This window comes from Stegostoma tigrinum, chromosome 16 (genome assembly GCF_030684315.1).
Source record: "Stegostoma tigrinum isolate sSteTig4 chromosome 16, sSteTig4.hap1, whole genome shotgun sequence".
NCBI lineage: Eukaryota > Metazoa > Chordata > Chondrichthyes > Orectolobiformes > Stegostomatidae > Stegostoma > Stegostoma tigrinum.
In genome coordinates this window covers 37,961,418-37,982,749 of record NC_081369.1, presented here as the reverse complement: position 1 = coordinate 37,982,749, position 21,332 = coordinate 37,961,418, and the positions used below count along the sequence as shown (strand labels likewise).

Here is a 21,332-nt window from a genome sequence, read left to right as displayed (position 1 = left end):
TCAGATTGCTTTTCCATGTACACCTATGATCTTTTCAAAAGAGCAACAGCAGAGGGGAGATTACAGGCCCAACATTTCAGCTACAGTTGTTACAGTAATCAGGGAAAAAAATACATCAGAGAAGAGTACATCATTACCAAAGACAAACATGACAACACAGATTGTTGCCAAGTCTAACATTCACCCTCTACCTGCAAAGTAACATCCTTTCTGTAAAATGTAACAAATTATTTCCCTAAAATGTCAGTAAATGATGTTTGACTTTAGATTTACACCACAAGCCAATGAGCTCACATTATCTCAGTTCAGCTGCATTAGGAATAGGCACTGAGCAGATGCACCTTGACTAAGAAAGGGAATATCTGGGAGGAAGTTTCTCCTGCAGTATCAGATTATGAGGTTTCGGTACAAATCACTTACTGTGGTAAATTGCAGAACAGGTGTACAAACAGAAATAACATCTCTAGACTACTTCCATGCAATTCTAAGGCAATTCATTTTAATATTAATGGTTAAAAATAACCTGGACATTGGTACATGCAATGCAAAAATCAAAGCAGACTCACTTCAACGGATTTGACTAATCTCAATTTTGAAAAGCGATTTTTCTTTTACAAAGGTGGATATAAATTAAGTCTATTTGATTCCTCCCTTAGAAGCCCCTAAATTTAGGTGAGTTAATGGTTATCACTTTTCCATTAACTTACTGCCCTGCACAAAACAATAACCGATGAAGTCTTGTCATCATAGAATGGACAGAGACATGCCAACAAGAATTGCTCATTTACTCAGTTCTGGAGCAATCTGGACACAAAATGCTGAAGTTCTGTATATTTTCTCCTAAATTTACATCCAATGTTGCAGGTATATAAAGAATAAGTATTGAAAATTGTGTTTTATTTCATAGCTCCTTTAATTTGTGCAAAGTATGCAGTTTAATAAATTAGCAACCTTTTTTTGTGAACTGACAGTTTAGTTTATTTTGAAAATGGGTGTGTAAAAAGGGTGTTGCACTGATAAGACCTTTCCAAAAAAAATCAAACTTGCTGAGAGTTCATCATCTGCCATCTACGACTGACCGTTTCAAATAATGGCTTACAAATGGACACTACTGTTGAACTTTTTATTACAAAAATGCTACTCCAACTTATGCCATTTTAAACTGCAGAAAATCTCAGATTTAAAAGACAAAAAAATCAGCATTAACTTCACTTTGTATTTAGGAAAATAAGAATTAAATAACATTAACAATGCTTTGCATGTCTTGAAACAATTCACAGTAGCATTTTTCTCAATCTCTGCAGTCTCAACTTAAGACAACACATGCATTAAATGCCTCTTAAAAGCTAACACCAGATGCTTTCAGCTTACTTGTACTTTCAGACACGAGTTAATTTTAATATTACATTGGTGTGTATCATGGACATGAGTACAACTGCTGTTAGACTTTGCCAATCCAATATCTACCTCTAATTAGTAACTGTCCACATCGTGATAAGGTAAACTCGGTTTGACCTTTTCATCATGTATCTATAGCAACCAAGCCATTTAGTTTAGTTTTAAACTGATGAAATAGCAAATAGTAAAAAAATCAATTTGATATGAGTGATTAATCAACACATTCTGATTGGAATAAACATTTCTTCTACGACTGCACGAGTCAATAGTGTTAAAGGACTATTGTTGAAAGGAAATCTGAAAAAAGCCAGTGATTAAGATGCAGAGTAGCTTAGTTTCAAATACCTAGTTCTTCTGCCAAGTCCATATCCTATCTAATGAGGGTGTAGTTACTTAACATTCATCACCAGTGAACTCTGTAACTTTATCAGCTTACAAGCATGGCGCCATTGCAAGGCCAGGCCATTTTCAGTTCTCAGATAGTACAGATAAAAGTGTGATAGATTACAATAGATTGTTTCACTTGAGAATATGTGGCTCCCAGAACACATAATATAGTTCCCATCAGTTGGTTGGGGGAGGAAAATGAATGAAAATAAAGAGGAACAGGATAAGGAATGAGTGCTACAGCAATAAGAATGATTAAGAAAGAATGTATTATAAAAGAATAAATAAGTAAGAAACTAAAGTTAAAACAGCTAGGGGTAAGAGGAGAGAGAAAGAGATATGTATTTTATTAGTGAGGGGAAAAGACTTAAAAGGACGGATGGGAAAACAAAGAAGGAAAGAAGTAACAAGATGATTGTAAGTTATCTAGGTATGGGGAGAAGTTGACCAAAGAATCAGCAGTAAAAGGAAATGGAGAGTTGGTTGTGATGCAGTGGAAATGTGTCATGAATTTCATCCTCAAGCTCAAGCTCATTAACATTGCACAATAGAAATTAATTTGAGCTGACTTATTCAAAGAATACAAGTAAAATGATCAATTCCTTATTTTAATTTGCATAAAAAATTGTAGGAAAGCTTGTATACTTTTGGAATAAGTTCAAGCTATTTCGGTCTTTTTGACAGGAATATCTTCATGCAGGTCAATTGTGGTGAACCAGATCATTAAAAAGAGATCTGACAATGTAACATGCATTTCAGGAACAATTTGCAATTTTAATTATTTTAGAATACCTACTGTAGTCGACGTCAGGCAATATATTTTTATTCATGTTTAGTTTGCAATCTGTGGGGAAACGCAAGTGAATTTAAGATGACAGCACTTGCAAGCAAAAACATGCTATTATGAGGTTGTGCTCAAAAACAATTTCAGTGCTGCATATTCAGCAGAGGCATTTATTGGAAAGTCATAAATTACCATCTAGTGAGAGTCTGACTGTTGGTCTTCTTCAAACGAATGGAGACTCAGCTGGTAGTCAGAATTATCATCAGCACCCCCCTGCTCTAATGTTGCTGTTTGTACAGACAGAAATAACCACTTCTTCAGGTGTTTGGAAATTTAAGGAAAGCCTATCATTTGCTATAGTCATGGTGTAAACATTTTAAATGCTTGTGAAATCCCAAATGCAGATTTTGGTTGTCAATATTTTTGCCCCAAGATTTCCTGCTGTGGTACGCTTTGTTGGGCACTGACAATTAACCAATATCTTAACCATGTGTCTACTTGCACATGAACCATAGCCTTGAATGCATTCATGCCTTGCCTACACTATGTTATAAGTGCAGGATACATGGCAGGTTTCATGATTCATATTCATTGGTAACCATTGCAATGTTATGAATACTCACTGCTTTCATCAACTGCATTCTTCAGTTTTGTTCCACATGAAAATACTAACTTGTATGGGCACTTAGTTGGAACAATGACACAACTTTCAGTACATTTTCAGCAATGGTTGCTGAGGAAAATGGCTAAGAACAACTAATTCAGCATAGACCCTTTATGGAAGCAGGAATTTTCCAGCTTTTAATTAACTCATCTCGTCACTATCTCTACCAGAGAAGCCATAATAATTAGGTATGAATAGATAATACATAGCACAATAAAACAAAATCAAAAATAGTTCCAATATATTTGAGAATGCACCAAATTTCTAAGTTAATAAAGGATCGATCATACAAAGTACGACACTTCACACAAAATAATCAGCAATTTGATTCAAAGTGACTGGTGAAATGAAAGATTTCAACTTTGCGAACACAGTTCCACTCCACCAATGGAAAGAAATCTATTCAATAATTTCTGGAAAAATATACTTTTTGCAAGGGTGCATCATATTAAGCATCGATTGTAAAAACGATATTCAGTTCCCAATATTGAAGTATCTTGCCTTGTGCTTAAAAACCAGCCCAGCACCAAATACTTATTTTGGAATCCCAATTCCTACTTTGGTGTTCTGAAGGAAGTGTCAGGACAAGCCAACATAATGTTGCTTCTTCCCTGTAGTGAAATATCTCATTCAGCTAATCTTTTATGAGCATTTGAACATAAAGAAGGTAGGCCATTCAGTCTCTTAGGCCTGTTCTGCCTTTCAATAAGATCATAGCTGATCTGATTGTAATCTCAAATTCACATTCCTACCTAATCCAAATTACATCTCCCTTAAACCTAATTCTGCAAGAATCTAGCCACCTCTATTTTAAGAATAGTTAAAAACTCTGTTCCCAAAAAGGTGGTGGAAACAAAGTTCTAAAGGCTCACAGCTCTAAGAATAAAAATCACATGCCTGGTTTAAATGGATTTTTTAAGAGTGACCTCATAGTTCTCAATTTTCCTATAAGACGTGACATCCTCTCCACATCTTACTTGTCAAGACTCCTCAGGATCTTATTCAATCAAGTTGACTCTTATTTTGCTGCAATTCAGAAGATTTAGACTAGCTTGTCCAAACTTACACCACAAGGAAAGCTACCCATTCCAGGTATTTGACTCACAAACCTTCTCTGAACTGCCTCCAACACATTCACATTCTTCCTTAAAAAAGAAATAGTACTTCAGATGAGGTCTCACTAGTGTCTGTATAACTGAAGCAAAAGTGCTCTACACTCTGCATTCAATTCTTCTTGTGCTAAATGAGAACATTGTATGAGTTTTACTGAACACTGACGATACATGCTTTACCTAACCCCAACACTAATACTTGTGATTCACGCAGTAATACACCAAGATACTTCTGCATTCCTCTCAACTTACATAACATCCTTTATTATTCTTGCTGCCAAAATGAACAATTTCATATTTTCCCACATTATGCATTTACTAGAATTCTGTCGACTCACTTCACCCATATATACCTTTTTGTGACTTGTATGTCTGTGTTACTATTTTCTTTAGCACATATCTTTGTGTCATCCTCAAATTTGCCAACCATAACTTGTATGAATGCTCAGAAGGTATTTATATAAAGTGTAAAAAGTTGAGATCCCAGCACCAATCCCTATGGCACACAACACATTACTTTTAGACAAATAAAAAAAGCACTGTAGATGTTGTAAATTACCAAACCTGAAATGTTAGCTCTGATTTTTCTTCACAGATGCTGTCAGACCTGCTGAGCTTCCACAGCAGCTCTGTTTTTGTCCTTTATTACTTTTAGTCAAATTGGAAGAGACCCATAAATACATATTCTCTATTTCCTGTTCGGCTATCTTCTCTGAATAGTAAAATGCTACCAACTAAACTCCATAAGCTTTCAATTTCCAAAGTAATCTTCAATGTAGCACATACATTCATTGTCCACATTGTGTTTTACTTCATCAAGGTAATCCCAATTCATTGCTGAAACAAAATTTTTCCTTGTGAAAATCACGTTGACTCTGCCTGATTTCCTTGAACATATCGAAGTGCCTAGCTATAACTTCTTAATAACTTCTAGCACTTTGGCCATAAAAAGATGTTAATCTAACTAGCAGTTTCCTGCCTTTAATCTCCCTCCCTTTCTGAATAATGGAGTTATATTTACATTTTCCGAATCTAGTGAGACTTTCCCCAAATCAATGGAGTATTGGAAATTAAAACTAATGTATCAATTCTCTCACTTGCCACTTCTTTTAAGACCCTAAGAATGAACAAGACCCGGGTAGTTATCAGCCCACATCTTCAACAATTTGCTCAATATCACTTCTTGGATTATTGTGATACCCCCTCCTAGTCTTCCTCCCGTTTTACCTTGTTAGAAGTGTCAAAGAATATGGATCAAAAAGTGGGCAAATGAAGCAGAGATGCATATCAATCATGATCTAATTGAATGGTGGAGCACTCTTAGCAGCTAAATGGTCTATTCATGTACCAATGCTTGATTACTTCAAGACAAACTAAAAATGGGTTCAAACCATAACCCAACTGATTTGTTTAGATAATTGATATATACCAGTACCATGAAGAATAAAGGCATTAGTGCCCAACAAAACATGGCACTTTATTACCATATTAAAGTGGGTACTGTTCCAATAATAAAATTGATTTCAGTGTAGAATCAAATTGAAAAAGCTACAGAATCAGAGTCATAGAGCATGGGTATTGCAGTAGTCAATTCTCTCACTACCCCCAATACTTAAATATGCATCAGGGACTATACCAAACATCTCACAATAAACGCAAAGCATGAGCTCCACACATGACTACTCACATGCTACTCAATCAAGTTTACTCAATGGATGTTCCCTGATTACATCAAACAACTGGATCAATGACTTACTTTTTATTCAAATCAAAGGCCAACGATGATACCTGTCAAGTCATAAAATAAAAACTAAGTAAAAGAGCTTTGCTTTGTGATATTAACCAGGGATGATTTGATGTTAACAGCTCCCAAAAACATTGTACATGATGTTGCGAAATATTTTGTTCTTATTCCAAACACTTATTGTACGTGTGGAATGAGAGTGATTTCATTCTCAGCAAAATACCATTCATTGTCATTCTTGTTCTCCAGTCAATACCTGATAACATTATATCATTTAATTACAAATTACTTTTGATCACAAACTCTGAACTTAAGTTTCAATCTACCCACCTTGATAAACAGTAAAGCAAAATGGATTAGATTTATTCCATTTTGTTTAATGTTCAGGACAACACACCAAAATGGAGGGATGGGGGGGCCAACAGACAAAAATGTGGGGGGTGGGGGGTGAAATGACAACTAAAAAGGGGAGATGAGAAAAAAGGGAGGGGGGGGGTGACAGAATGGGTGGGGGGGGGGGGGGGGGGAAGAGAAAAAAACCAGGGAGAACAAAAGAAACGTGCACTCCTTTTTGTACCGAGGGTAACCCTATGGAGAGCAGGCATTAGAACTAATGTGTGGGTGGGAGCGAAGTAGCCTCGCATTACTCAGCAGTCATGAGGACCAACCAGTCAGATCATTAAGCTAGAAGTACAAGTGGTTGGCTCACATCCATCACTAAAGTTTAGACTGTTTTTTTGCTATAAGTAATATCACAGAAAGAAGGCAGACAGCCACAACTGTACAAGGTTTCCCTTGATCAGGCAGCCAAATTTTTCCCTCCCCAAAACAGCAGACTGTCAAAGAAGCAGTGCAAGAAATTCTTTACTTTACCCAAAGAAGCAATGTGGATTGACAACAAAACGTCCAGATCATTGTCATTCCAAAGACTGATAAACCTTCAATTTTCTTTTTCAGTGCTGATTCAATTAGCACATTCAGTCCAAAATTAATATTTAAAAAGGCAGAGGACAGTATGCTTATTCTCTTGAACACAGGCAGTCAATCATGCGGTATCTAATTGCAAGAACATTCACCTTATTTACACAGACCTAATTTGAAAAATTTTTTAAAAATAAAAAAAATGTTATCATCAAGCAATGAATAATCCATGCAGTTTTTTTTCCCTGGCATTTTGGTGGAGTGTGATAAGGCTAAAAACAACAGGCTGCTCAGTAAAGTGAAAAAAAGAGATAGATAACATTGATATGCACTCCTACACAAAACAGACCAATCCTTATCTTTGCTTTTTATCACAGTACTTTTTTAAAAAAACACAACTGGACTGGAGCTCCTTTAATAAAACACCATGAGAGGGAAAAATAGACATGAAGTTTTGACTCTCCCCCTTTAAAAAAAGGAAACATAATTTATCAAGGTATTATCGAGAAATCCAGACACCCTAATCAGCTCCCATGAAGTCAGTATTTCCATTCTTATCTGGTAGAGGAGTGGAAATGGAGAAGTGATTGTCAGAGCTGTGCAGATTACTGGAGCGGAATGCTAATGGAAGACAAGGCTCGACCATTGGTCGCATAGTACTTGCTATCTGCACCATTATCAAAGCTTATCAATGCAACCATCACTTCATAGTAATGGGGCCAGTTCAACTTTCTGCATTATCATATAGCAAACCTGCCCAAGAGGCCTACACCAGGAGAATGTTATCCAGCTCAGAAAAGGAGAGAAAGAGAGGAGGAAAATGCAGTAAAGCAATGATGACAGCAGCCGGAGCAACAAATAGTGGAACTAGGCAGGGGTGGATGCATGGGGACGGGGAGAAAAAGTGGAAATTACAAGGCACGTATAGATCACAGAAACATAAGGAACCCGAGAAAACAATAACAAAATATATGAATGAAGAGTGTCAAGACAAGGAGACAGGGCTGCTAATTAAAAAAAAATTAAACACTGGAGAGAATTCAAAAGTAAGAAACCAGGTAGATAATGTAATTATGTGGAAAGATTAAAAAGTAAAGAAAAATGAAGGACAGGGAATAGAGTGTGTAACATTAAATAATAGGCAAAAGGAAAATGAGACAAAAAGAACAAAGCACTTGTAAAAGAAAATACCCAAAAGACACATTGTAAACATTATGAAGAACGTATGATCTCAAGTACATTACATTCTTTACTTTCACAGTGTAACTGATACAAGATACTCTTTATAGTCACCACATAAAGTTTGTTTTAATATTAAAAGTTTCCAATGTTGAATAACAGTGCATAAGGATTTGTGAAATTATTTCTACAAAAGGAACAGTTAAGGCCAAACCTTTTTTTTCAGTTACAATATTGAATGTCAAGTCATTAGCTTGAAAGGCTGTATAAAAACAATTAATAAATGATACATTAATCAAAGATATCCAGCTTAAGGCGCTTAGCATTATCCTTGCAATTAAAAACAAAGACAGTATCTTAACCTTAAGGCCATTTCAAACATAGCATTTGGGATCTAGAAGCCAACCTGAATGCAAGAATGCACGAACTAGAGGCCAAGAATATTAAAACAATTTTCTTAAATTTGTTCATTTTATAAAGTATATGTCACCGAAAATAAAAGTACCTGGTAATGCCTTTTGGACTCAGGGTGAACTGCTCCAATAAATTCTGAATAGCAACAAACAGTACCAATCCATACTTCCAAATAGGTACTTTATTTTCACGTTCCCTTTCGTGAATTATTCCATAATTTTTGAATTTCACCTCTTGTAATGATAAGATTGCCTTTCAATCATATAATAACTTGCAATGTGCAGGTAATTAAATGTTGTACCAAATAGCTAAAAAGACACTAGCTAAAATCCCATTCAAGTTTCTTGCACTTCCAACAAAATCTACATTCTCCTGAAATTTTACATTATTTTTACATATTTGTAAGCGTGATCCCCTGATATTCACTACAATGTAAGTTGTGCATAACCAGTTTAAGATAAAACTTCTCAAACAAATAGAGAATCAATTCTAAAAATACATAATTGTGCATTTCCAATGTGCATGTAGCAAGAGCATGTAGATGTTAGTAATAAACTATCAAAACTCTGCAAACTAATGACTGATTTCAAACAAATGGTCTTTCTCAATATTTTAAAGAGATGCTGCATTTTAAGCGGAGCTTATCAAGTTTAGAACCTTTAAGTAAAATTGACCTCTAAGTAAGGCATAAGGTTGGCCAGTGTGGTGGAGATTTATCAATTATAAAAATTTAACAGGCTTTGTCTCTTTCATGTAGGGTCCGTTTTCTTAAAATTTTCACCTGTGAATCTACTTTAATTACTATTAGCAAGGCTTAAAACTGAGTACAGAAGTGGAATAAAATGGATAAGTTTTACACATGTTCAGGTGTTTGAGTGACAAAGTTTTAACGACTCAAAATTCTGAATAAAATATTTATGGCAGTGTAAACAGTTAAACACATCTAACTCATAGGAACATAGCACTCATAGGCAGGAGTAGACTGCTTAATAAGATCATGGTTGATTTGATTTTGACCTCAATTCTACATTATTTTCTGCCATCATAACCTTTGGCCTCCTTATCAATCATAAATCTAACTGAGCCTTGAATAATTTCAACGATCCAGACTCTACTGCTTTCTGGGCAGAGATTTCCACAAACTAACAACCAACACAACAAAATTCTTCTTGGTTTACAAAGAGACTTCATTCTTAAACTACATCCCCCAGCCCTCGTCTCCCCTAAAAGAGGAAGCATCCTCCCAATAACCATCCTTTCAAGCCCCCTTAGGATTGTGTATTTTTCAGTAAGATCGTCTGTCCTTCTCCTAAACTCCTATCGGTATAGGTCCGACTTGTTCAACCTCCCTTCCTAAAACAAGCCGCTCATTCCAAGTATGGGTCAAGAGAATCTATTCTGACTTGTTTCTTACGCAACTATATACTAATATACAGCTTGTAAGCTTATTTCCACTATATAGCATGCTCAGTTTTTTGCAATCCAAAAGTGAATAATATGAAATTCGCCTGATATACAACTTGGCCTTCATGTCCAAAAAACCTGCAATATTTAACCAGCTGTTAAACTTTGCTAATATAAAACAGAAGCAAAGCAGGTTGCACACAGTAAAGCTTTATTAGCCACCAGTTATGTATTTTTCACACGAAAGATCGATTAGACGTGTTATCTAAAGCCGAACATCCAATTTCATTTCTGGATCAAAATAACTTTAGAAAAAAGTGCCACCTGAACCCCATCCGCTAGAAAGTATTGCTGCAAATCAAGAGAAGCTGAATCCAATCAAATTAACAAGTGACAAATATTTTCAGCCTAATTCCAGTGAAGTACAATGCTGAAAAACAAAGCTACGTACACATGCCGTCTTAGCCTCTCCAAATGTATTGAATTCAATGTTAGACGTAAAGAAATCAACGGCATTAATAGCTTAACGATGGAATCAATTACATCAGACTTTCTGGGGCTTTTTTTCTTTGTTTTTTTTATTTCTTTGTATTTCAATAACCGTCCTACTCGGTACCTCTCCAGTCTGGTATGAACTGATAAGAACTGTTATCTCACTTGGCAATCTATATCAGGACCTAGATCAAGCCTCCGGCTTATCATGTTTTCTCATCATCCAGTCTACAGTCAAACAAGCTCCACTTTTGTTCAATGTTTCCTTTACCAGAAAAAAAGAGTCGTCATCAGAAAAGAGGGCTTTTTTTCACAAAAAAGTAAAACAAAAGCAAATCATATAGTGAAAAATCAAATAGGGAAAGTCAAGAATGTCCAGAACTGATGATTGTTCCTGCGATATAAAAAAATCACCAGATAAGTAAATTATTTTTAACTTGCATTGAGCAGACGCTCTGGTTCGCTGACGAGGTCGACTGTGAAAATGTATCCTGTGCTTCCTACTTCTCATCAGAAATATGAACACCTGCCTGGAAACAGTCGTTTTAAAACTGAGAGGAGAGACGCCGCGGCGTTGACAGACGGCAAGAGAGTTTGTGAAGTGAGCAGAAGAAGAGGCATAGCGACAACTCACGTTTAATCTGCCGGGGGTTACTCTGTTTCCTCCTGGACATTGTGGCTGCTGGTTGCCGCGGTTTAGGGTTGTAATGGGGAAGAAATGGGGGTGGGGGGAGTTGTGATGGGAGCGGGTAGACAGGGGGGTGCGTAAGAGCTGGTGGTTTACGGGTGGACAGCTGTGGTTTGCAGTCGCAGCATGGCAGCACGGTCAGCGAGCGCAGACTGAGCACGGAACTGAGTGATCAGAGAGCCCAGCAAAGCAGCCGCAGCGAGCCATTCACAAGCACCGCGCGAGTATCCAGCCAACACTCAGCCGATACACTGTATGAACTCCGCCGTCTGACGTCATGCCGCTCGCCGCCATAGCAACCAGGCAGCATTGAGCCGTGCGTCGGGACGCCCCATTGTAAACAATGGCGTGTGACGTCACCCGCGCCACCTGTATCCTCCTTCCCACGCGGAGTTGAAGGAGTCTTATGAGGGAGGTCAGCAAGTGGATACTGTGTGCATCTTAGCTTCGACCGGCTTGTTCATATTCAAGAGTACCACCTTCCCTCCCGGCCGCCGCTACGTCGGTCTAGTGCTTTTGAAAGTTTGGCAACTTTTTCAAAACCAAAAACACTGTTGCAAGATGCTACCCCACTTCGAGTCCACTTTTAACGTTTCCGCAGCACATACGGGATTGTATTGCAACTACTCACCAAAACTAGCCACCGAGGTGTTTCTTTGCCCGTTTAAGCGTGCTTCCACACCCCCGCCCCCCGCTGGCAGTAATATGAATGTATCTATATAGACCCGGTTTGAATACAAGGAATCGAGTCACCGTCTGGTAAAGCTATGTGTTCGGGCCCTGCCAAACTATATAGACAGACGTTGTTGGAGTTTAACTAGAAAAGTCAAAGTAAAATACTGCAGATGCCAGACCTCTGAAACGTCAGCGGAAAGTATTGGAAATATTCCGCAGGTCTGCAGCGTTTTTGGACAGAGAAACAGTTAGCGTTTCGCGTCGATAATGACTTCTTCAGCATTTAAATCAGCCAAAGCTGTACAACAAAGAAAACTAAAAAACTTTTCACTGTCTATTCAACCAAGACTTCGACAGGCAGAAGTGCAGGAATCGAAAATAGCTAATCAGCAGGCAACCCTGGATTTGGATTTTCGCCAGTATACATTGTAGATTGGACTGTACAGCATTGCTAGACATCCCTACTTCATCCGAATGAACTTTGACTTAAAATATCATGGATGCATGCTTGCTTCTATTGTAACTGCAATGTTCTGTGGACGCTGCAGTGCACCATGGGATACTGGTTTTGACACAGCTGGTAGATCTGAAAAGGAATGCAATCGACATTCAGCGAATATTTGGTAGATATTAAGTACAATACAGCCATGATATGATCATCCTGCATATTTAGAAATTGTACTTGAACAACTGTCCGCATCAAAAACGGGACAATGGCACTTATCACAACAGTCAAATGATGCCTAGCTCGTGTGTCCTATTCACGAATATCTGATGTGGATAATGGTGTATTGTGCCATCAACAAACATAGTTTGGCATGAACTGGTATCTGCCATCAAAAGCCAACATGATTACAAAGGGATAGTAGAAACTGTAGATGCTGGAGTTGGAGATGACAAGGTGTAGAGCTGGATGAACACAGCAGGCCAAGCAGCATCAGAGGAGCAGGAAAACTGACATCCTTGGGTCGGGACCCTTCAGAAAAACCCTTATGAGAAGGGTTTCCTGGCCTGCCATGATTACAAAGGGATATTGATCAAATGGGTCAATTGGCTGAAAAATGGCAGATGGAGTTCAATCTGGATAAATATGAGGTATTGCATTTTGGTATGACAAGCAAAGGTAGGGCTTATACAATTAATGGGAGGGCCTTGGGTGGGTTTGTAGAACAGAGGACCTAGGAATGCAGGTACATAATTCTTTAAAGTTTGTGTCACATATAGACAGGATGCTTAAAAGGTGTTTAGCACGCTTGCCTTCATCACTCAATCCTTTCATTATAGGAGTTGGGAAGTCTTGTTGAGGCTATACCAGACATTGATGAGGACTCTTCTGGAATACTGTATCCAGTTCTGGTTGCCCAGTCACAGGAAGAATATTATCAGGCTAGAGAGGGTTCAGAAGAGACTTACCAGCATGTTGCTGGGTATGGAAGGTTTGAGTTATAAGGAAAGGCCGGATAAGCTGGGACGAGTTTTCACAAAAGATTTTTATAAAATAATGAGTGGTATAATACAGTTGATGGTAGTTGTCTTTTTCCTAACATGGAGAAGTTCAAGCTCGGGGGCACATTTTTAAGATGAGAGGAGAGAGATTTATAAAGGACACAAGGCAAATTTTTTACACAGAGAGTGTTTCGCGTTTGGAGTAGTGGATGTGGGTACAATGATAATGTTTAAAGGACATTTGGATGGCCATATGAATAGGAAAGGTTTCGAGGGACATGATCCAGGAGCAAACAGGTGGGACTAATTTACTTTGGGATTATATTTGGCATAGACTGGCTGGACCGAAGGGTCTGTTTCTGTACTGTATGACTCAATGATTTGTATGGATCATTAGAATTCAATCAATAATTATTTGCAGCTATTCTGTGACTAGGGTATTTTTCAGTGATACCATTGCTAGTTATAAACTGAAAAGACTCAGTCCTTTATTGTTAAGCTGGCATGTGGCACTCACTCGTTTACTTCCCCTGAAGTAGCTACAATTCATGGATCCAGCAGCAATCCAACATATGATGGCTGCAAGTTATGGGCTGTGCATAACAACCATTGTTTTATACAATCTGCACACCCAGGCTGGAAAGTAATAAATGGGTTGGAAATTGGTTCACACGAGCTGAGCAAAATGTATGGATTAATTCCTGCATCTGAAGTAGACTGAGACATATCTGATATCTGGTCTTTTGTATATGATACCAATGACTTGCACACAACTACTGGGTGTCCCTGAGCTCATGAAAAAGGAGACCTTCAATATCCTATATAGTATGTGCGTTTATTGACTGTTGTATTGGAGACTTAGTTGCCACAAAGGACCATGAGACCACTGAAGATTTCTAGGCCATTGAACCTTATGCCTGGGAATCCAGACCAACTTCAAGTGACTAGCAAGTAGGTCCTCATTTGAATAGTGGTTAGTATCACTGTCTGTCACACACAAGACCAGAGTTCAATTCCCCGATTGGGACTGTGGACTATTTTTGAGCTGGAGAGTGCACAAATAATAAGGCCCTCTTGTGCTGCAGTGATACTGTCCCAACTCCTGAACCGATAGCTCTGTTTTCAAGTCGTACCTACTCCAGGTAACAGAGATAACAAGGTGTGGAGCTGGATGAACACAGCAGGCCAAGCAGCATCAGAGGAGCAGGAAAGCTGATGTTTCAGGCCTAGGCTCTTCTTCAGAAGAAAAGAAAATTTTCGTTTTTACTGAAGAAGGGCCTAGGTCTGAAACATTAGCTTTCCTGCTCCTCTGATGCTGCTTGGCCTGCTGTGTTCATCCAGCTCTACACCTTGTTGTCTTAGATTCTCCAGCATCTGTAGTTCCTACTATCTCTGCTCCAGGTAACATCTCCGTTACCTATAATAACATCCCTGAACAAGTTGATCAGAAAAAAAACTCAGGTGACTGATAAACATCTAATATATGTCTTTGCAAAAACGGCTAAAGTAATAATGTGATGCATTCTGCATCACAATTGAATTGCTCAAGGTACAGTGATTGACTGAAGCCATCAAGAAGCTGAGCAGAAGAGTTATAAAGGAGGACATCCCGATATTTCCCCACGCATAAGGAAGCGCTGGTTGTCTGCACAGCAACAATCATTGGAAAACAGCTTTCTCCCCTGAGTACAATCATAAATCTGTCTTGTTTTGACTTCAGTGTTATCTATATACTTGTGTACGCGGGTCTTTCATTGCACCAGTAACTCATCCACATCAAACATGCATTAATATCCTCTGGTGGTTATAGAACAGGCGTAGACATCATTTATTTAATTGCATTGTGCATTACTATATGGAACTGTACATCTGTTCTAAGGTGCTTTGTGCTTTAAACTGAGTATAGGGAAAGATTCCTGGCACATAGCCTGACTAAATGGGAGCAAAAGACAGTGATTAACCTAAAACAATAAGAACTAATTATCTGCTCTATTCTTCAAATGTCTTGATTGTCCCATAAGAAAATATTGAGTAGGATCACCCTATATTGCTTTGAGTTTAGAAAAATTACTGAAGTAAAATATGGAAAATGCTACAGGATAGAGACTGAGGAAGTGTTTTCCCTGCTTTGAGACGATAGAGCATGGAGTTTTCGCCTTTGAATAAAGGTACAAAAGCATTCAAGGGCTATGGAAATAGTAGAGCAAATGAATTTGAGATAGAAAATTATCCATGATTTTATTGAACAGCAGAACAGATTTGAAAGGTCAAAGAACCTGCTGCTACTCATATTTTCTGTGTTCTAATATTCTGCTGTATGGCAATGCTCTTCATCAGGAGAGGAACTTTACTGTAACTACCTGTCCATGTACATAACCATGACATATGATGAAAGCACATTTAGGTTTATTATGCTGTGCTCTGTGCCAGTGCATAATTTAAGTCATTCACATGAGATTCTTATGCCACTTACCAGGAACAATAGCTGAGGTGGTTTCGCTATGCTACCTTCCAAGACTTTGCTTTGAGATTATATTTTCATAGAAGTGCCACAACTAAAGATAAATCTACCGTGTAAGGTGGTGCTTGGGGACCTTTTGCACACATCAGTCACAGGCACCTCTGCTAGGTGCCAACCTAGTATTCACAAGTCAACATCCTGCTTTCTATTAGTTGAAGCTATCTGGAGCGTGGTCCCAACCTAACATTTCAGACAGCTGTGAGACTTTGAGCACTGAATCCATCCAACATGAACACCCTGTTGGATGTCGGTCCAGTATTTTTAGAAACAAACACAATTCTGAGAAATACAACAGGTCTGGCTGTATGTATGGACTGAGAAACTGAGTCCATGCTTCTAGTCTGGTATGACTTCTTCAAACTGTATTTAGAGACAATGGCTGAGATTGATCTCTGCAGTGCCAATTTACTTCTGCCTCCACTGCCAAAAAAGTTTGCCAGATCAGGTCCAATCCACTAATTAGGAGCTGGGCTTCTGCCAAGTTTCTTGGTGAACCACAGGCCTTAACATCAAAGTCTCACTTTAGCAGAAGCTACCAGCCAATTAAAGGCTAGGAGTCTCTGAGATTGCCTATGAGATTACCACTGGAGACTGAATCTTCAGAGATCCAGGAATAACTAGCCAATTGTTTTATTTTTAGATGTCGCAGATTGGGGAGAGGACAACAGGGATGTTGGAAGCAAGGGCAGGAGATGTTTTTCTTAAGTCAACCCCTTGCCAGCCCATTCCTGCCCCTCACAGTTGGCACCAGATTTGTGTATATGAAGGACTCATCCCCAAACAAAGAGGCCAGTTTTCTAGCTGGGTAACCAGCCACTTTTGTTGCCTGCTGGGAAAGCAATTAATCAGGACAATAGGGAAATGAGGCCTTCAGAGGTCAGTTCATTGACCACCCGATTTCTGAGAAGTTGAGAAGATCATCAATGGTTTTTTTTTCACCTAGCACCTAATTGCTGAAGTGGTGACAAGGGGCAAATATCTTTCAAGGGCCAACTCAACCAATTTCTCACCTCTCTGACCACCTCCAGGGGTGGGGGAAGAGTTGCACCCATTATTCTAGTTTCCACTGACAAGTTTATCTGTAACACAGAAGGGACAGGTATAACAAGATAAAAAGATAAGTAGAATTTTGTGCACATTTATACATCTCTGTGATATTTTGGTCCTTATGCTTCCTTTCAATAGACATGAATTGACCAATCTACCTGCTTCACTTACTTTGGGAAATAGTATGAAGCGGTTGTCATGAAAGACCTTTGTCTACATCAGTATCGTCCATAAGACTATTAGACAGAGGAGCAGAAGTAGGCCATTCAGCCCATTGAGTCCACCCTGCCATTCAATGAGACCATGGCTGAATCCGACAATCTTAAATTACATTTTCCTGATAACCCTTAATTTCCTTGCTTATTAACAATCCGTTTATCTCAGCCTTGAACATACTTAATAATCCAGCCTGAACAACTCTCCGTGGTAATGAATTCCACAGCTTCATTACATTCTGAAAGAATAAATTCTTCCCTGTGCTGCATGGGTGACATGTTACTCTGAAATTATACACTCTGATCCTAGACTCTCTCAGAAAGGGAAAAAAAGCTCTCTGCAAACTGCACACTGCCAATTCCTCTAAGAAACATGTATGTTTCATTAAGGCTGCTATGCATTCTTCTAAAGTCCAATGAATACAGGCCCAACTGACTCAACATTTCATCATAAGACAATTCCTTGACATCCCGGATCAACCTAGTGAACCCTTTTGGACTGCCTTCAATGCCACTACATCCTCCTTAGATAAGGACAACAAAACTGTTTAGAATATTCCAGGTGTGGTCTGACTACTACCTTGTATAGATTTAAACAAGATTCCCCTTTCCCTTTAACACAAAGCGCAATATTCATTTGCCTTTCTTTTACCCTGCTGAACTTGTTTGCTAGCTCTTTTGTGACTCATATATGAGCACTCCCAAATTCTTTTGTGCCATAGCTTTCTGCAGCCTTTCTCCATATAAATAATATTCAGTACCTCTACTCTTCCAAAGTGCATAACCTCACAGTTTTCTTATTTATATTCCAGCTGCCAGGTTTTAACTCACTTGCTCGAACTATCTACATCCCTCTGCAAACTCTGTGTTATCTTAACCACTTGCCTTCCCACCTATTTTTATGGAACCACAAATTTAGCAATAGTACATTCGCTTTCCTCATGCAAATCATGAACATACATTGTGAAGTACTATGGTACTAGCATTGATCCCTGTGGTACACCACTACTTATGGATTGCCATCCAGAAAATGCCCTCTTTATCCCATCTCTGTCTTCCTTAGTTAGCCAATCCTCAATCCATGCAAACATACTACCCTCAACACTGTGGACACTTATATTAAGTAGCCATATTATTTTATTTGAGTATCTTATGGAACATGTGGAAAACTAAAATATTACATCTAATAATTTTTCTTTATCAGTTCTGCTTATTACCTCATAAAATAACTCCAATAAGCTTATCAAGCATGATCTCCCCTTTAGCCAGACTAACTCTCCTTCAATAAATTAAATCATTCTAAATAATTTGCTATTACATCCTTTTTAGCAGATCATAACATTCACCCAACAATAGATGTTAAGTTATAGCTATGGTATAGATTGCCTATAGTTATGTATTTTGGACTCACTTTTGAATAAACATGTTACATTAGCAGTTCACCAGTCCTCTGGGACATCTCCCAAGATGAAAAGATTCTGGGAAGATTGCTAATAGTGCATCCTCATCTCCTTTACATCCTAGGATGCAATTCATCAGTTTACCAGCCCTATTGGCCTTTAGATTGTTAGTTTCCTCATACATTTCCCTAGCTATTGTAAGGGGAGGTGATGACCTAGTGGTATTATCGCTGGACTGTTAATCCAGAGACCCAGATAATGTCCGGGGACCCGGGTTTGAATCCTGCCATGGTAGAATTTGAATTCAATAAATATATGGAACTAAGAGTCTAATGATGACCAAGAATCCATTGCCAATTGTTTGGTTCACCAGGTTAACTGATGTCCTTCAGGGGAGGAAACTGCCATCCTTATCTGGTCTGGCCTACATGTGACTCTAGACCCACAGCAATGTGTTTGACGCTTCGCTGCCCTCTGGGCAATTAGGGATGCACAACAAATGCTGCTTAGCCAGCAATGCCTTCATCCTGTGAATGAATAAAGAAAAGTTTTTTTTACACCACCCCACCAAAGCATCCCACTTTAGCACTTTGATTATTTATTAATGCTTCTGGTGTCTTCTACTGCATGGCTGATTGAAAATATTTAGTCAACACATCTGCCATTTGCTGCTTCCCCATTATTATTTCCTTAGGAGTCTATGATCACTTTGACCTCTTTCTTCCAAGCAAGCTCTTTCTGCCTGTCTTGATGTCAGTTGCAAGTTTATTCTCAATGTTTGCTTTCTCCTTTTTTCATCATCCTTTTGTCTTTAGGTACTCCCTGCACTCCTTTATCAATGTACAAGAATAGAGAAATTTGATAATAAACTCAAATGCTTTGTATTTGAATACACAAAGCATTCAGAATAAAATTAATAAGTTAACCATACAAATACAGATGAATAGGTATGATTTAGTGGCACTTACTGAGATGTGATTGGAGGAGACCAGATTTGGGAATTGAATAACTCAGAGTACTCAGTTTTACAGAAGTACAGATAGGGAGGAAAAGGAGGTGGTGTACCTTAGTTTAAAAAAAAGGAAGAAATCAATACTATAATGAGAAATGATACAGGTACTGGAGATCAAGATGCAGAATCAGTCTGGGTAAAAATAAAAAGCAAGTGAAAGAAGCCCCGATGGATTAATCTATCGGTCCCCAAAAATTAATTCCACATGGAGTGCAGTATACACCAAGAAATACAAGGGAATCTCAAAAAGGAATGTTAATAATCATGGGTGATTTGTGTATAGATTGAGTTAATCAAATTGACAAGGGTAGCCTCGAGGGAGAGTTCTTTGAATGTATTAGAGATAGTTTCTTTGTGTAGTAAGTTGGGGAATCAACCAGGGACCAAACTGTTCTGGATTTGGTATTGTGCAATGAAGTGGGATTAATTAGTGATCTCATAGTAAAGGATCCTCAAAGAAACAGTGATTGTGGAATGCTAGAATTTCAAATTTTATTTGAATGATGGGAAACTGAAGTTCCACACTAGCTTTCTGGAGTTAAAGAAAGGTAATTACGTAGGCATGAAGATAGATTTTGTCCATGTGGATTGTGGATTGTTCGATTAAAAAGTCAGACAGTGATGAGCAGTGGCAGATGGTTAAGGAGAAATTCAATTTCTCCAAACTAAAATAAATTCCAGAGAGGAATGTTTAAGCAAGGCAGTTGAAGACAACATAAATCAAAAACTATGTCATACCATGTTGGTAAAGGGAAGTGGCTGGCTGGAAGATTGGGAAACTTTTAAGGATCAACAAGAGTTACAAAAAAAGTAATAAAAAGAACAAAAATAAGTTATGAAAGAAAATATAAAAAGGGATAGCAAAAGCTTCTGAAAGTATATAAAAGGAAATAAAGTAGGTAATATGAATGTTCGTCCCTTGGAAAATGATACTGGGGATTTAATGTTGAGAAACACAGAAATAGCAGAGACACTAAATCAATAAGTTGTGTCAGTTTTCTCAATGATAGACGCTAGTACTATCCCAATGGTAAAAGACAGTGCAGAGGTTAAAGTAAGGAAGGAAGTTAGTAAAAGCATCGTTGTTGGGGAAAAAGTACTGCACAAACTATTGAGATTGAAGGCAGACAAGTCCTCAGGACATGATGACCTATTACTAATGTCTTCAAGGAATGGCAACAGAGATTATAGATCCATTGGTTATAATATTCCAAAATTCACTGGATACTGGAAAGTTTGCAATTGGTTGAGTTTATGCTAATAAAACACCCTTATTTGAAAGGGAGAGGGGCAGAAAGTAGGAGATTATAGACCAGTGAGTTTAGCCTATATCAATGGTAAATTGCTAGAAAGGAAGTAACAACAGGGCTTTTGGAAACTCAAAACACAATCTATCAGAGTCAGTGTGGTTTTAAGAAGGGTAAAGTATGTTTGACTAACTTGCTAGAGTTCTTCAAAGATGAAACAAGCAAAGTAGATCATGGGGATTCTGTAGATTTCGTGTGTCTGGGTTTTCAGAGATATTTGATAAGGTGTCACACACAGAGGTAATATGCAAGATAAAATCATGTAGGTTAAGGGATAATTTGTGAGCGTGGATACAGGATCAGCATAGAGTTGAGAAACTTATTTTTTGTTAGCAACTAGTGAGGGCCACTGGTTTTGGTATTTGGGTCCCAACTCTTTACAATCAGTAGTAATGATTTAGATTCAGGGATAGAAGATAAAATAGCCAAATTTGCAGACACGTTAAAAGATAGGTGGGAAAATAACTTGCGGTAAAGAAATTAAGGATTACTAATGGAATACTTTATTAATAAAGGTAGGGA

The 21,332-nt window shown here is 38.1% G+C and overlaps 1 protein-coding gene across 2 annotated transcripts in view; it reads right to left on the bottom strand.

Moving 5' to 3' along the window:
• Positions 1 to 11,442, bottom strand: part of LOC132210637 (zinc finger protein ZFPM1-like) — a 284,906-nt gene extending 273,464 nt beyond the window's left edge. For both annotated transcript variants that reach the window (XM_059651716.1, XM_059651715.1), the window contains exon 1: positions 11,134 to 11,442. In XM_059651716.1, coding sequence (XP_059507699.1) covers positions 11,134 to 11,173 — 40 coding nt within the window. In that variant the 5' untranslated portion in view covers positions 11,174 to 11,442. The remainder of the gene's footprint in view (positions 1 to 11,133) is intronic.
• Between the last annotated feature and the right edge of the window lie 9,890 nt (positions 11,443 to 21,332).